Genomic DNA, 14155 nt, shown 5'->3' with positions numbered 1-14155 from the left:
GTCTATAAGTTCTAGCATTGAACACACAAAGCAATTGCAATGAAAGAGAACAGAGTTGCTTAACATGATAATATTCATCATTATATTAATAATCATAATAATTATAACAATATATTACAGAATAAATCTCTTATATTTCATATATATATATATTATATATATATATATATATATATATATATATATATATATATATATTATATATATATATATATATATATATATATATATATATATATATATATATATATATATATATATATATATATATATATATATATATATATATATATATATATATATATATATATAATCACTTTAAAAGGTATAATATTTTCTGTCTTTGAAATACTATGTCTTCGAAGTCGTATTTTCATAAATTTCACATATTCGTCTGTTCGACATGTTGATTATACTGGATCAACTTCTCCCAAATCAATAAAAACTAGCTGTGCCGTTGCATATTACAGAATAGTAATGATATGTGGACATGCACCACTTTCTTCCTCTATACTTGGTCTGTCCGCTTAAGATGACATCATAGCCGTCCTATGACCATGACGTCCACGACTTCACCCTTGTGCAGCTCCACATATTGCTCTGTTTTCGGAGGCAACATCAGAAGGCCGTTGGCACTGCGCATGCTCATTAGCCGACTACTCATTTGGTTTCCTGAGAAACAGAGCAGGAAATTGCTATTTAACATACAGGTAAGTTAGGTATAACGTGTCAGTGTATATACACACATAACTAATTATGTATACCTGTGCTCTGTGCCCAGGGAAGTGGTTCCTGGTGGTGCCATGTCAGTATGCAGCGATGATATTCTGGACGTGGATCCAACTTTACATCACAGGACAGCTGCCAAGAAAAGCACACATACTGATGATGACATCCCAGCAGTACAGAAACACAATGGAAGTCACAAAAACGTGAGCTTTTGTGGCCGTGCTCACCCTGGCTTTGATGATGGTGGGCCGTGGGTCCAGTATCCCCTGCATTTTTCTTAATGCAGGAATGACAAAGAGGTTACAGGTTACAACAGCTGACACTGGGTTACCTGAGAGAGAAAGAAGAGATGACTGTTGAGGTGAAGACTATGGCTATGACTGTGGGGTGAAGGTTTGGGGCAGAATCTAAACTGTGGATCATCTGTAGTAGATAGGAAATCAGTTCTGTCTCCTGATAAAGCACCACTGATGTCTATAAAGTAACAGTTCACCCCTGAAATGAATATTCTGTCATCATTTATTCATCCTCATGTTAGTTCCAAACTTTGAACTTACTGAAACGAGACGTTTAGCAGAATGTTCGCAATGCTTTTTTCCATACAATTCAAGTATACAAAGATCAGCGGCTAAAGTTGTCTAAAGTTAAGCAATAGTTAGAGGAACGGACAGCAATTTAAATCATTATTAGCTGAAAATCTATCCCTATCTGCAATCTCAAATCTTGTACACTACCATTCAAAAGTTTGGGGTTGGTAAGACTTTTTTTTTTTCTCCATGTTTCTGAAAGAAGTCTGTTATGCTCACCAAGGCTGCCTTTATTTTATCAAAAAAAGTAAAAACTATAATATTTTCTATTTTAATATATTTTAAAATGTAATTTATTCATGTAATGGAAAAGCTCCGTTTTCAGCAGACATGATTTGGTGCTCAAGTAACATTTCTTATTATTAACAATGTTGAAAATTGTTATATATATTATTCTGAATAAAAGTATTCATTTATTCACTCTGTATATTTGATTAAATTAAAAAGAGCAGAATACAGATTTTACTCCGCTTTTTTTGTGTTCTATGGAAGAAAGGAAAGTCATACGAGTTTGTAACGAGATGAGGGTGAGTAGATATTAACAAAATCTTCATTTCTGGGTCAACTGCCCATTTAAAGAGTCTTTTTGATGTCAGTTCAGTTTATCTGGTTGGTGTGAAATCTGCACTCACGTTGATGCAGCAAATGTACATTTGTGTTTATGTACATTTCAGAGCCCAATAATACTGGGGGGCTGGGGGAAGGAATTGAACTCTAGTTCGAACCAAAACAATCAAATAAAGTGTGAAAACAACCCAAGACTCTCTGATAAGACAAATGTGTAGCACACTACTGAAATCAGTCAAGGAAGAAGAGTATGTCGAGTGCAGAGGTGCCCTCCACCACATCAACAGGAAGGGAAGAGGGGCATTGAAAGCAAAAGGAGGACAGGACTATTTCAGACAAATAGCAATTTCAAGACACTAAGCCACATCATGGTACACAAACAGAAGGGCTTTGAGAGGTTGCAACATAACTAGTAACTACAAGGAGTGCCATGGACGCAAAAAAAAAAGGCAAAAACACAAAGCTTCTCTCAGAAAACAGAACAGAAAGCGTCACATTGGAAAATCAGAACAAAAATATTATTTCCTAGGTTTCATTTCATTGTGTTTTGGAGGTTGTTAGATTAGACAAGGCTTTTTTCATGTTTTATTATCTTGTGTCTGTAATAATTATATCATACTGGTCCCAAATGAGCCCAAGTGCGCTAAAAAGAGATTTCGTGTTAAATCCTGTTCTGATTTCGAAAACCGGTTAATTAGGGTTTTGTGTCAAAATTTCGAGTCCATTTCCGTTTTCTGAGCACGGGCTGAAGACAGGGCTTATTTCCTGAATTAAGAGCACCTACTTCCTCGTGGGGGAGGAGGCACAGGCAGTCTGCTGGCCTCGCTGTCACTCAGGGGCACAGTCTCCAGAAGAGTCGCCCCTGTGTCTCTGTAGGTGAAATTACCTTTAAAGGGGAATATAGAAATCGCCACTGTCACCACTGCCTCAACCACCTGGTTTCTGAAGGCACAAGGTGGGAGCACAGTGGGCTCGGGGTGGGGGCAAGCCAGGGGATGCTAATCGGGCCAGTGGACAAGCATGGAAATGCAGGTTTGCAGAAGGGTACATAAGTGGGCAAACGTTGGCTGATTATATTTTATGGAGAAGGGACCATTTAGTTTGGAGATGGCACTATATAGATATGTAGGTTTATGTATATACTTAGAATAAGGGAAATTGTTCTAATTGGTACAATACATACATGGGAAAAACAGGAAACTCAGACACCTGGGTTTGTGTATGTACGTGTTCTCATTTGTGTCAATTCTAAAGAGCTCCAACAGAGACATTCTTCCTGTCAATACTTCTCTGTTCGTTCACATGTCAAATACACAGCATATTGTACCTGGAAGGGCGAAGATCAGTTTTCTGGCACCGTCGATGTCTAAGGTGGCAAACGTAGTAGGCAAACTGAAACGGAAATAGAATAAAGTGTCAATATTCCGCATTCCAGGAACAACCACTTTAAAAAAAAAAAAAACTGATTCCCTAAATCAGACTTAATATGTCATGAGAAAATGTACAGTCAGTGGGTTATGGCAAATTATAACATGGCTCTCTGAAACGTTTAATTCTGGAAAAAAATAAAAAAATAAAATACAAGCAAATGTAACATATTAATAAATGCGGTTTATTAATGTAATACTATATAAATAATACAAAAAAAAGCACTGATATAAACGCAATGTAGCTCACAATGTAGTTCTGTTTACTTTGCTCTGTCTTAGAATCAGACGAAGGGGGCATTTGTGCCCTAATGGTTTGTAGCGACTGAGGCAAATCAGACACATAATCACCTGTTACATTTAACAAATATGTTTTAAATGCTTTGTGCTTAGTAACAGACCTTCCCCCAACACAACAGAGAAAGGTCCTCAGTTTCCCTGGATACCTACTGATGAGACGTTTCATGGCCCTAAAAAAATGTGGCCACATGGAAAAGACCATAGTTAAGACACAAAGCCTGTAAAACACACGCTTTTGCCTCAAGTTATAGACAAACCATCTATAAATGAACATGCACCCCAGGACATTGTATGTACACATAACATCTGGTAAAGTGTCCCTTGTATGTTATTTCGTTTATGCATGTCTTATGAACAACTTACTAGTTCATGTAACCTCATATATGTTGTGTCTCCTATCAAATTAATGCTCGCTTCATGACTTACACTTTCATGTATGTCACTTCCTTGTAGGAGGCAATGTGTGTTTGTTGCATTAATTGGAGTATATATGGGCACAGGCCCATTGAATCTTGCTCGAAAAAAAGAGCCATAAATCTCCCACAGAGGAATTTCCCGCTGGGAAAGCCCAACAATCCCATTGGTCAACTCGACCATCGACGGTGGGATTTCTCTAAGACTCTACAGATCCACTTTCTCTCTTCTCTTCTTCCTGGCTGAAACGACACCTCATCTTGGCCAGCTGGCCAGCAAGCCAGATAAGGCCAACGCACACAGCCTTACACGTGTGTGTGTGTGTGTGGGACAGGAAACCAGATGCCACCACACTGCCAGTTGGGCCAGCAGGCCCAGCTCTTCACAGCGTGTGCAACTTCCACAACCTTGATGGAGTCAAAGCAACCATGCAAGTTCACAGTCGTTCCTTCGCTCAACACGGAAGGAAACGATCGCAACTGAAAACCATCGGACAGAACCATCAAGACTTTCTCCCGCGACTGTATATCTGGACGGCTTTCCGAGCAAACGTAAATATAAAGGAAGAATAATTTTTCTTTGGCCATGAAACATATCCTTTCCTTAGAATTAATTAATACTCAATACTGAGCGTTCACAGGATGAACGGATCGATTGATTGTAATGTTAATGTAGCTACAGCAAGTTAATCTATTTAACAGATTCAAATATTCATAATTAATCATAATGAATAATCATAATGAGTTATGAATAATTATTAATATTTCCCCTCTGATCTAATTCGCTACAGGTTTGAGAGTCAGACTGGTAACCCGAAACTTGCATGTTCGATTCTCAATACCGGCAGAAAATTACTTGGGGGACCTTGAGCAAGGCACCTAACCCCCAATCGCTCACAGGGCACCAAAGCAAAAAAGCTGCCCACTGCTCTGGGTGTGTGTCCATGGTTTGCAGTGTGTGTGTGTGTGTGTGTGTGTGTGAGTGTGTTCAATACTCACTACTCCAAATGTGTGTGCACTTACTTGGATGGGTTAAATGCAGAGGACAAATTCTGAGTATGGGTTACCATACTTGGCCTTCACATGTCACAAAAAAAAAGATTACATGCCTATGTTTGCACACAAAAAATGGCAAATGGAGCTGAAGAAAAATGATTGGCTTCACAACTTTTGGGAGTGAAGGTGCACTGGTTCGTATCAATATTATAGTTTTGGCAAAATGTTGGAGGTTATGGCATTAAAGAGTTTTTCCGCAGTTAGTTTTATCCCAGAGCACAACTAAATGCCTCCCCTCCTGTCAGTGCCGCCCCGTCCAGACTTAACGCAAGTCTAGCTCTGTATGACTAACACTGCTTCACTCACTCACCCTGGTTTCATAAACACTCGACCGAAGTGGATCTGGGCATGGAGGTCTATATCCAGCACTTGCTTCAGGTAGTCCTGAAAAAAAAAAAAAAGAGACGTTAGTGGTGTGTGTTTGCGTTTCTCCACTCATGTAGTACAACACATCTATCTCCGCCTGGTGAAGTGAAACATTGGGTAATTAAAGAGCTCTAATTAATAGGGCAGAAAATCAAGAGCAAGAGGCGGTCAGTGCACTGCTGCCTGGGCAAAGACCCAAAATAAAAGGTCAGATTAACAAGTGTTGCTTTGTGACAAAAAACAAGCAGTAACACTAGATGGCAGTAAAACACACAGTGACCTGCGGCATGAGCTCTTAAAGTGTTTTGATCCAAGATCTCATGGCCTTTGGGTAAACCAAAGGAATCCTCTCCTTGACATGAAGCAGATTGATCTGTGAGGCCGCATTCCTTTATTGAGAAGCTCAGATATTTTAAGCATGTGACCTTGCATACACCTCCAGACAACTCCAATCAACTGACCTTTTCACCCATTGACACTCCCCCGGAGGTGATGATGACATCAGCACGACTAATGCCCTCGTTTAGGGCGTTCAGCAGGTCGTCTGGGCTGCAGGGGGGGGGGAGTTAAAAAACATGTTCATGCCAAATTACTTCCATTTTCTCTATGCCAGTTAAGTGTAAAATGTTTGCTCACACCAGGTTCACACATACTTTTTTTCCCCCATGCCCTTGTTAACAGATTACAGCATTCACATGGCACACGGATGTGGTGTGGCAATGCATTTCAGGAGTGGTGCGTATGCAGCCATCGTTTTCGAGCTTATTTTTGCTGTGCTGCACTCGTTGAATTAAAGTGACAGTGTATTGTTCGCATAAAACATGGATTGACACGAAAATGTAGTCATTTCACCATAAAGGCATATAATTAAGATCCACTGTGTTTCACAGTCAACACATGGCTACACCTTACCTCATATTTAGATAAACAAGGCAACATCGTCTCTTCGTGGAGGTGGAAAAACAAAGTTCTTTATGACCCGCATTTCTTGTATGAAGATTTAAATCCAAAAGAAAGGGAATGAGAGTTGGCTGTTTAGTCAATTTTAACTTTTAAATTAAAATGTTTGCGATTTATTTTAAAAAGAAAATTATGTTTAAATGAGCAACTTAATATATAAATCTAGAAGTAAGGAATTTAATAATATGTTGTTTAAATTTAGTGCATTTAAACGTGAATATGTCTATGAAGAATTGTATAACTGTACTGTGTACAAAGATAATTACAATGCTAAAAAAAACATTTCCAGTAACAACTTTTTGATTAAAAAAAAGAACTGTGGTGCTTGTGGTATAAGTTGTGCACTGCAAACACGTCATATGTAAAAGCACATGAGCCCGTGCTGCTTCTGAACTGCATACGTACTGCTAATGGAGTATGTGTGAACCTGATGTTACACTGTTACTAGTGCAAATTGAAATGCAAGCAATAACCTGAATGTAATCGTTTTATTCATCAAGGACACATTTAATTGATCAAACGTGACAGTAAAGACTTTTACATTGTTGCAAAAGATTTATTTGAATCTTTTTTACATTGTTATAAAAGATTCAAATAAATGCTGTTTTTTTTATTTCTATTCATATAAGAAAAAAAAGCATGTATCACAGTTTGCACAAAAATATTAAGCAGCACAACTGTTTTCAGTATTGATAATAATAAGAAATGTTTCTTGAGAAGCAAATTAGCATAATAAAATGATTTCTGAAGGATCATGTGACACTGAAAATAGGAGTAATGGCTGCTTTGTCATCGCAGGAATAAATAAAATTTTAAAATATACTAAAATAGAAAATACTTATTTTAAACTGCCATACTATTTCACAATATTAGTGTTTTTACTTTATTTTTGATCAAATAAATGCAGCCTTGGTGAGCATAAGATTTTTTTTTAAATCTTACGGACCCCAACCTTTGAACTTCATAACACACTTCAACTGAAAAAAATAAAACATCCTCTTTTTGAATAGACTTCATTGGATATGTCAGCAGAATTACATAAACAATAAATAATACATTTTGAAATACACAATATCTTGTTATATTTTATATTTATACTAAATGCATTGAATACTTCAGTCAAATTTGTTTTTAATCACTTATCACTGATACTTTCAACGTTTGTAGTTGCTTCTTAAACAGTATACATACTTACAGTATATGTATGTGAATACAAATAATGGTGGAAAAATACTTCAGAGGACTGCAGGAAGTGCTGTCTTTCAGTAAATTCTGCTGAGACGTTGTATGATCCTGTATCGATTCTAATATATGAGCTGATTTCAGAGTTTCAGAGGAATGCTGAGGTTGGAAAGATTTAGACATGTGCAAAGCTGACTGTGTGTGTGTGGGTGCGTGTGCGTGTGTGTGGGCGGTAAGGGAGGGATGCTGACTTGTCTCCGACGATGCCGAGGTTGATGGTGGGATAGCCGTGCTCCTGAATGGTGGCCAACAGTGTGGATCGGTTACTGTCCCTGATCTTGCCTGGGTGGAGGTCATCCTCAGGGTTTAACAACTGGACACATAAGAATACATAAACACGTTCAAACAGGTTTTAAATTACCATGAGCAAAAGAGAATAAAGCAACAGACACAAGCAAGCCCTACCTCATTGCCAGTGGACATGACTGCTACAACTGGGAATTTCTGCACCTCCACCTCTGTGACTCCTACAGTAGCCAAGAGGCCGATCTCAGATGGACCCATGTGAGTGCCCTTAGCCAAAACACACTCTCCACGCTTGATATCATGACCTATAGGCCTGTGCGTGACACAAGCAAGAAAATAGACTAACATCAGCCTTTATGTTACCCGCTTATTATTTTAAACAAATTAGCCTGATTAAGAATATTCACATCAAGCATCAAAACATGATATATATACACATACACTACAGCCTTTTCTCAGCAAGGATGTATTCAATTGAATACAAGTAATAGTAAATACATTTATAATGTTACAAAAAATATTTTTCAAATAAATGCTGTTCTTTCTTTTGATATATTGCACGTTCAAATATTCATATAACAAAATATTCTGGGGGCCATTCAATGTTTGTGAAAATTATCAAATTATGGTGGTGACTGGAAACTTAAAAAAAAAATGCTGGTGGGGAAAGAGTTGGGATGGAAAAACAGTAAAAATAAAAAAAAAAGTAAAAGGTTAGTTTAATTATTATTTTTTTAAATTTGTTTTGAGGAAGCAAACTACAGTCCCACTTACCTGATATCCTGCCCTGGACGGGCCTGAACCAGGATCCTCACCTCCAGCTCCTCTGTACCCTGTAATTCATAACCAACCAGACTGAGACAATGTATACTAATGAACGACACTGGACATTCATTCATGTTCCTGTTTAAAAGTGTTTGTATGTTGTGTATCTTGTTTTATTAGGGCTCAAGCCTGAAAGGGCGCAGAGCCCTATTGTTTTCCTTAGGATTATTAGGGCTCAAGCCTGAAAGGGCGCAGAGCCCTATTGTTTTCCTTAGGATTCTTATTATTATTTTTCTTATCGACTATTCGGGCACTTTTGGGGCCCTTACCATGCTCGAAAACTCTTGAAACTTTGCAGATACATCGGAATCTGCGGCCATCAGAGCCGGGCTGAAGCTGATACCCGGGCGTGGTAGGGGAGCTCAACAGCGCCCCCTATTAAAATTTGGTCTATATATCAAACACACTTGCACGTATATGTATGAAACTCGGTACACATATAGATCTCATCGGGGCGAACAACTTCCGCACTCATAGTCATAAACTTCGCCCAACAGGAAGTGAGCTATTTTGGGTTGTTCGGAAAACACATGCTCTGGAATTTAATATACTCCTCCGAGGCAATTGTTTCGATCATTGCCAAACTCGGTCAGCATTAAGACAAGATATTCAGGATGCTAAATTGCGAGCGGATTTTTGATATCTCAATCGGTTTGGCCGTGGCGAAGCAACGAATTTATGGTGAGAAAAGGGAAACAGGAAGTGTGTTATAACTTGTGCAAACATTGACTGATTTGGATGAAACTTCAGCTGTGTGTTTGTTGTAGGAAGCCGATCGCAAGGATATGACGTTTGTGAGTCAAAGTTATAGCGCCACCAACTGGCAGCAGGAAGTGTGTCACTTTTTAAAAAAAATGCTTTAAATCACAGTCTTATTTTGACCCGATTGACTTCAAACTTCATCAGTATAATGTGAAAACATGGCAGATATAGACATATGAATGGATTTCTGAAATTTCCAATACTGTTGCCATGGCAACGTGTCAAAGTTTAATAATGTCTTTGACTGTTTTTGAGACTCTTAGCATGCTTGAAATTGCATGAAACTTAACACACACATCAGAGATGTTAGTCAGTACACATGGGCAAAGCCTCAGAAACGGGTGGGGATGAGGGGCTCTATAGCGCCACCTTTTGACAAAAGTGGGGGGGTTAGTTTTATCTTCAGTCACCAAACTCGGTAGATATATTGTTCTCTTCGAGCCGGACAACTTTCTAATTTACAGTCATTAGCTCCGACCAACAGGAAGTCAGATATTTTGGTTTGAAGGTGAAAATTTATATAATTCAGGGTCTGAGTTTTTACGTTCTCCTCGTAGGCGATTTATTCAATCTCCACCAAACTTGGTCAACATGAAACAAAGATATGGAAGATGCTAAAATATGAACGGATATTGGATATCTCAAACGGTGTTTCCATGGCAAGGGATTAAATAAGGACAAAAAAGGGGAACAGAAATTCTCTGTGTCTGCTGCTCTCCCCTCAATGAACACAAGATGGCAGCATTGTATTAGTTTTGAAGCAGGATAAAAAAAAAACTTGTTTCTCTCTCTCTCTCTCTCTCTCTCTCTCTCTCTCTCTCTTGTTTGTGATTTATGAGGAAACAAATTTGTATGACATGGGTATTACACTGGTATTACAACGTGTATGTGTGTGTGTTTAAAAACATACTAAAACAATGTTTTATTAAAATGTAACCAAATAGCTTTAAAATAATCATACTATTTTTCAGATCAATATATTTATTTTATTTAATATATTTCTTCTGAATATTTATTCTCTGTCTGCCCTCCCCTCACTAAAAGGTAGCAGTGTTGTTATTTTTTAAACTCTCTCTCTCCGTGTGTGTGTGTGTGTGTGTGTGTGTGTGTGTGTGTGTGTGTGTGTGTGTGTGTGTGTGTGTGTGTGTGTGTGTGTGTGCGCTTGTTTATGTGATTTATTAGGGACGAAAATTTGTATAATGACATGGGTATTACACTGTTATTACAACGTAGTGGTTAATGAGGACATTTCATGTGTCCACATAATAAAAATATCTTTAAAAACATACTAAATAATGTATTATTAAAATGTAACCAAGTAGCTTTAAAAATATACTACAAATTACAATGAAAACATGGTTTATGAGAATATTTCCTGTGTCCCATAAATGAAATAGCTTTAAGGGGTTTGTGTGTCTGTGTGTCTGTGTGTGTGTGTGTGTGTGTGTGTGTGTGTGTGTGTGTGTGTGTGTGTGTGTGTGTGTGTGTGTGTGTGTGTGTGTGTGTGTGTGTGTGTGTGTGTGTGTGTGTGTGTGTGTGTGTGTGTGTGTGTGTGTGTGTGTGGGCATGTTTTTGTGAAATATCAGGACACAAATGTGTATAATGACATGGGTATGACATAGGTATTACAAAAAGAGGGTGAAATATGAGGACGTTCCTCATGTCCTCACTTTTCAAAATGCTTATAAATCACACAGAACAAGGTTTTTTTCACAGAAAGTGAACTGCACAGTCTCCTGTGAGGGTTAGGTTTAGGGACAGGGTCAGTGTAAGGGGATAGAAAATACAGTTTGTACGGTATAAAAACCATTACGCCTATGGAATGTCCTCACATTTCACAAAAACAAACGTGTGTGTGTGTGTGTGTGTGTGTGTGTGTGTGTGTGTGTGTGTGTGTGTGTGTGTGTGTGTGTGTGTGTGTGTGTGTGTGTGTGTGACTTTCTCTATTTATTTTTTATATTGGACCACACATATTGATTTCAAATATATTCAACATATTTTTTTCAGAGAGTGAAATAAAAAAAACTTTCTCCCACCATTTAGATTTTATTTCTTTTTGTTTTTAAAATCTTGTGAACCTTGTTCAATGTGCAGAGTGCCTCTCTCTCAGTCCTTCCCCTCCCCCCTCACTCTCAGGCTCACCCTGGGTGTGTGTGTGTTTGATTGTGTGCGCGCACGTGTGTGTGTGGTGTGTGTGTGTGTGTGTGTGGGGGGGGGGGTGTCTCTCTCACCCTGTGAGTTTGTGTGTGTGCCTTTCTCTCTCGGAATGATAATTTACCCCTTTCGTATCATAGACTATCACAAAAAACTATCACTTTAGTGTGAATAAGTAAAAAAGAACTACAAACACCTTGAATTAAATACTGGCCTTCTGGACTTACAAAATTTTGAGCATGAAAATATAACTTTTATTTATTTTATCCTATGACATTAAAATTAATCTAGATTTAAATTACATCATGGGTGTGGCTTGTGGTGATAGTGGCACCAGCTGCTGCAGTAAATGTGACATATTCGAGCGATTTAAAAAAAATTATCCTGTTTAAATGCATATTGCCTGCCGTGCACAGTTAAGCTGATGCCACCGGCGTGGCGGTGCCACCGGCTTGGGCCCGTCATCGCTGCTCGCAGCTTTAATTATTATTATTATTTTTCTTATCGACTATTTGGGCACTTTTGGGGCCCTTACCATGCTCGAAAACTCTTGAAACTTTGCAGATACATCGGAATCTGCGGCCATCAGAGCCGGGCTGAAGCTGGTACCCGGGCGTGGTAGGGGAGCTCAACAGCGCCCCCTACAAAAAAATTGGTCCATATATCAAACACACTTGCACGTACATGTATGAAACTCGGTACACATATAGATCTCATCAGGCTGAACAACTTTCGTGCTCTAAGTTATGCGTCAGCCCAACAGGAAGTGAGCTATTATGGGTTGTTCGGAAAAAGCATGCTCTGGAATTTAATATACTCCTCCGAGGCCATTGTTTCGATCGGCACCAAACTCGGTCAGCATTAAGACAAGATATTCAGGATGCTAAATTGCGAGCGGATTTTTGATATCTCAATCGGTTTGGCCGTGGCGAAGCAACGAATTTATGGCGAGAAAAGGTAAACAGGAAGTGTGTAATAACTTGTGCAAACATTGACTGATTTGGATGAAACTTCAGCTGTGTGTTTGTTGTAGGAAGCCGATCGCAAGGATATGACGTTTGTGAATCAAAGTTATAGCGCCACCAACTGGCAGCAGGAAGTGTGTCACTTTTTTAAAAAAATGCTTTAAATCACTGTCTTATTTTGACTCGATTGACTTCAAACTTCATCAGTATAATGTGAAAACATGGCAGATATAGACATATGAATGGATTTCTGAAATTTCCAATACTGTTGCAATGGCAACGTGTCAAAGTTTAATAATGTTTTTGGCTGTTTGTGTGCCCTCCCCTCTATAACCAAAAGGTGGCAGTGTTGTATTATTTTTGAAACTCCCTTTCTCTCTCTCTCTGTGCTTGTTTTTAGTGGAAATGGGCAAAGCCTCAGAAATGGGTGTGTTGGAGGGGTGTTTATAACAACATAATCATGGTTTATGAAGACATTTCATGTGTCCCCGTAAATCAAAATAGCTTTAACAGCATACTAAACAATTTTTTAATAAAAATGTAAAAATGCAGAATGTTTTCTGTAATGGTAGGTTTAGGGGTAGTGTGTGTGTGTGTGTGTGTGTGTGTGTGTGTGTGTGTGTGTGTGTGTGTGTGTGTGTGTGTGTGTGTGTGTGTGTGTGTCTGTGTGTGTGTGTGTGTGTGTGTGTGTGTGTGTGTGTGTGTGTGTGTGTGTGTGTGTGTGTGTGTGTGTGTGTGTGCGATATGTAGGCTTAGGGGTAGTGTAGGGGGATAGAATGTACAGTTTGTACAGTATACAAACCATTAAGTCTATGGAATGCCATCTGCCTGTCTTTCCCCTTCTCTCTATCTGTGTGTGTGTGTGTGTGTGTGTGGGGGGGGGGGGGGGGTCTCTCTCTCACCCTGTGAGTTTGTGTGTGTGCCTTTCTCTCAGTCCTTCCCCTCCCCCTCACTCTCACTCTATCATTGTGTGTGTGTGTGTGTGTGTGTGTGTGTGTGTGTGTGTGTGTGTGTGTGTGTGTGACTTTCTCTCTTGATGATCATAATTTAACCCTTTCATATAGGCTATCACAAATAACTATCACTTGAAATAAAAACGTCATGTGATGTGTTTGCCAAGATCACGTATCATGCACATGTCTTTAAATTAATTATTTACTGATATAATATAAATGTATTAAAACATAAATTTCACATGATTTTATAAAAGTGGCTATTTATAATAAACTTCCATAAAATGTAGACACGCATCTTACTCTTACCTGACACTGATATTAAAATCATCTTTGCAGTTTCTGTGATTTGGCTCCATTTATACATTTTTTATTAAAAAAATTTTATTGGACCACCCATATTGAAATGAAAGCATGTTTTATGGTGCATAAGATTGGTGCACAAACGGTAGCTAAGGTAGCTCAAAAACACATGAAGAGAAGTGCTAGAATAAAACAACATCAGCATTCGAATGGTATTCTGAAATCATTCCAATTTGACCTTTGACATAATCTGACATGAAATTCATATAAATTTAATTGATCTCATAGATGTGGCTGTTG

The 14155-nt window shown here is 38.5% G+C and overlaps 1 protein-coding gene across 11 annotated transcripts in view; it reads right to left on the bottom strand.

The window, feature by feature from the left end:
- Positions 1-345: 345 nt before the first annotated feature.
- The window catches only part of gphna (gephyrin a), a 148269-nt gene continuing 134459 nt past the window's right edge, over positions 346-14155 (bottom strand). For 10 of the 11 annotated variants that reach the window (XM_079833154.1, XM_079833162.1, XM_079833153.1 and 7 more), the window contains 9 exons: positions 8668-8726; positions 8053-8206; positions 7839-7960; positions 5907-5994; positions 5390-5463; positions 3211-3275; positions 957-1060; positions 765-861; positions 403-672 (listed from right to left, as the gene is read on the bottom strand). In XM_079833154.1, the coding sequence (XP_079689280.1) occupies positions 539-672; positions 765-861; positions 957-1060; positions 3211-3275; positions 5390-5463; positions 5907-5994; positions 7839-7960; positions 8053-8206; positions 8668-8726 (897 nt within the window). In that variant the 3' untranslated portion in view covers positions 403-538. Of the gene's footprint in view, positions 673-764; positions 862-956; positions 1061-3210; positions 3276-5389; positions 5464-5906; positions 5995-7838; positions 7961-8052; positions 8207-8667; positions 8727-14155 lie in introns of all 11 variants that reach the window. The other variant, XM_079833159.1, reaches the window with a different exon arrangement.

This window comes from Gobio gobio (assembly GCF_949357685.1).
Source record: "Gobio gobio genome assembly, chromosome: 13".
Classification (NCBI taxonomy): Eukaryota; Metazoa; Chordata; class Actinopteri; order Cypriniformes; family Gobionidae; genus Gobio; species Gobio gobio.
The sequence above is the reverse complement of the archived record's forward strand: the minus strand, read 5'-3'. Positions and strand labels throughout refer to the sequence as shown.